Below are 1,707 nucleotides of genomic sequence, written 5' to 3' on the forward strand. Positions count from 1 at the left end.
GGGATTCGGAAGCCTCATAGAAGTCCCTTGGAGAGGCCTCGGTATTAGGCTCCATCTCAGTCTGAGTCCGTGCACCGCGGGGTTGGGAGGTTAGCCTGGGACGCGTGTCGCGAGCTCAGATACTCACGCCTGGTCACAGGGCAGGCCACGCAGGACGGGGACCCCGCAGGCTGGCAGACGGACACGCTGCAGTGCAGGAACACCTGGGAGCCGAGAGAGTGGGGTCACAGGGTAGCCCCTCATCCCGAGAGGCCGAGAGCCCCTGGAGGCTGTGCAGAGGAGAGGCGTTAGAAGGTCCTGGCCCGTGCCACGGGGTCACTGGTCACTGGTACCGGGATCGTCCCGAGGCAGCACCAGCAGCCAACCTGGGAGGCCAGCTCGGCCGAGGAGTGGCGTCACGTGGACACCATGGAGCTGGGGGGTGCAGAGCCCTGTCGGGGGGCAAGGAAGGAGCATCATACCGGCCCCCCGAGCGCCCGTCCGGCCCCCGCGTCCACGAAGCTGAAGGTGAAGATGCTGAACCGCTGGGCGTGGGAAGGGAATCGCAGGCTCTGGGTCTCCGGGACGGGGATCAGCTGGGTCCGGTAGTTGTCTCCGGCGTAGGGGCATCTAAACAGGACACCCACAGTCAGGGGGAGGGGGCTTCCTGGGGGGGCTGCCTCGGGCACAGGCGCCAGCCGCTCACCCGTTCACCAGCAGCGCCCACTGCGGCTGCTGCCCGGGGTCGGGGCCGGGCGTGGCCCAGCACTGATGCAGCAGCAGCCCCAGGTCGGGGTCGGTCCTGTGGCGGAGGGCGACCTCCACGTAGATGGGGTCCCGGAGCAGCTTCACCACCGGGTAGTCACCCTCGCGGTAGTAGGCGCTGTAGTTTCCATCTGCAAGAGGCCACAGGGAGGGGAAGAGGACGGAGCCAGGCCGCTCGGGGCTGCGTGAGACGGGCCATCGCCCACGCCAACGCCTCTAGCAAGTGTCGGTGGCGCAGGCAGGGTCTCCAGGCCCCGAAGAGGGACGGGCTCGGGCTGCAGCCAAGTGCTCCGGCCAAGAGGGTCTCACCTTTCGCGATCTGCAGCTCCAGGGTGAGGGCCCCGGGCTGGGTCTCGGGAAGGGGCGGTGGGAGAAGGGAGACCTGGACGTTGACCGGGAGGACGCTGCTGCTCACAGGGTAGGTGCAGCTGACGCGGAGCCTGCAGAGAAAGAGGCATCAGCCGCTCCCTGGCGGGCGAGGCCCCTTGCGTGTCATGCGGGAGGAACTACTGAGTGCCAGGGGTTGGACACGCTTGTCAACATGATGGGCGTGGTTCCTGACCTGGGGGGTTTGGGGGGCTCTATTTGAGTTGGGGAGACCATTGTGGAAAGGGGGTCAGTATTTAAGAGAGGAAGATGTAAGAGACGCCCGAGAACAGACATGGGCCTGTAGAAACAGGTGCCTTCGGTGGAGAGTGCAGTCGGGGAAGATCAGACAGGGATTTGATACGAAGATGAAACCATAACGGAGGTCCAGGAGGGGGCACAGTTGACAAGAAACATCTGGAGGCAAGAAACACTGGGATCAGGCAGGTGACAGGTTCTCTGGTCGCCAGGAATCGTCCCGTGGAGTCGGGTTCTGGGGACCGAGGACTCACCTACCAACCCCTGGTCTATGCCGGGAGGGCAGCTCAGCCTAGAGGAACGGCATCAGGCGAGCGAAGGCCTTTACCTGAAGGTACT

At 65.0% G+C, this 1,707-nt stretch overlaps 1 protein-coding gene across 1 annotated transcript in view; it reads right to left on the reverse strand.

Annotated features, from left to right (window-relative positions):
- Positions 1–1,707, reverse strand: part of ZP4 (zona pellucida glycoprotein 4) — a 4,776-nt gene that overhangs the window by 1,363 nt on the left and 1,706 nt on the right. The window contains exons 6-9 of the mRNA XM_006103243.1: positions 1,054–1,184; positions 686–875; positions 462–609; positions 128–203 (exon numbers count right to left, since the gene is read on the reverse strand). Coding sequence (XP_006103305.1) covers positions 128–203; positions 462–609; positions 686–875; positions 1,054–1,184 — 545 coding nt within the window. The remainder of the gene's footprint in view (positions 1–127; positions 204–461; positions 610–685; positions 876–1,053; positions 1,185–1,707) is intronic.

This window comes from Myotis lucifugus, unplaced genomic scaffold (assembly GCF_000147115.1).
Source record: "Myotis lucifugus unplaced genomic scaffold, Myoluc2.0 scaffold_473, whole genome shotgun sequence".
Lineage (NCBI taxonomy): Eukaryota > Metazoa > Chordata > Mammalia > Chiroptera > Vespertilionidae > Myotis > Myotis lucifugus.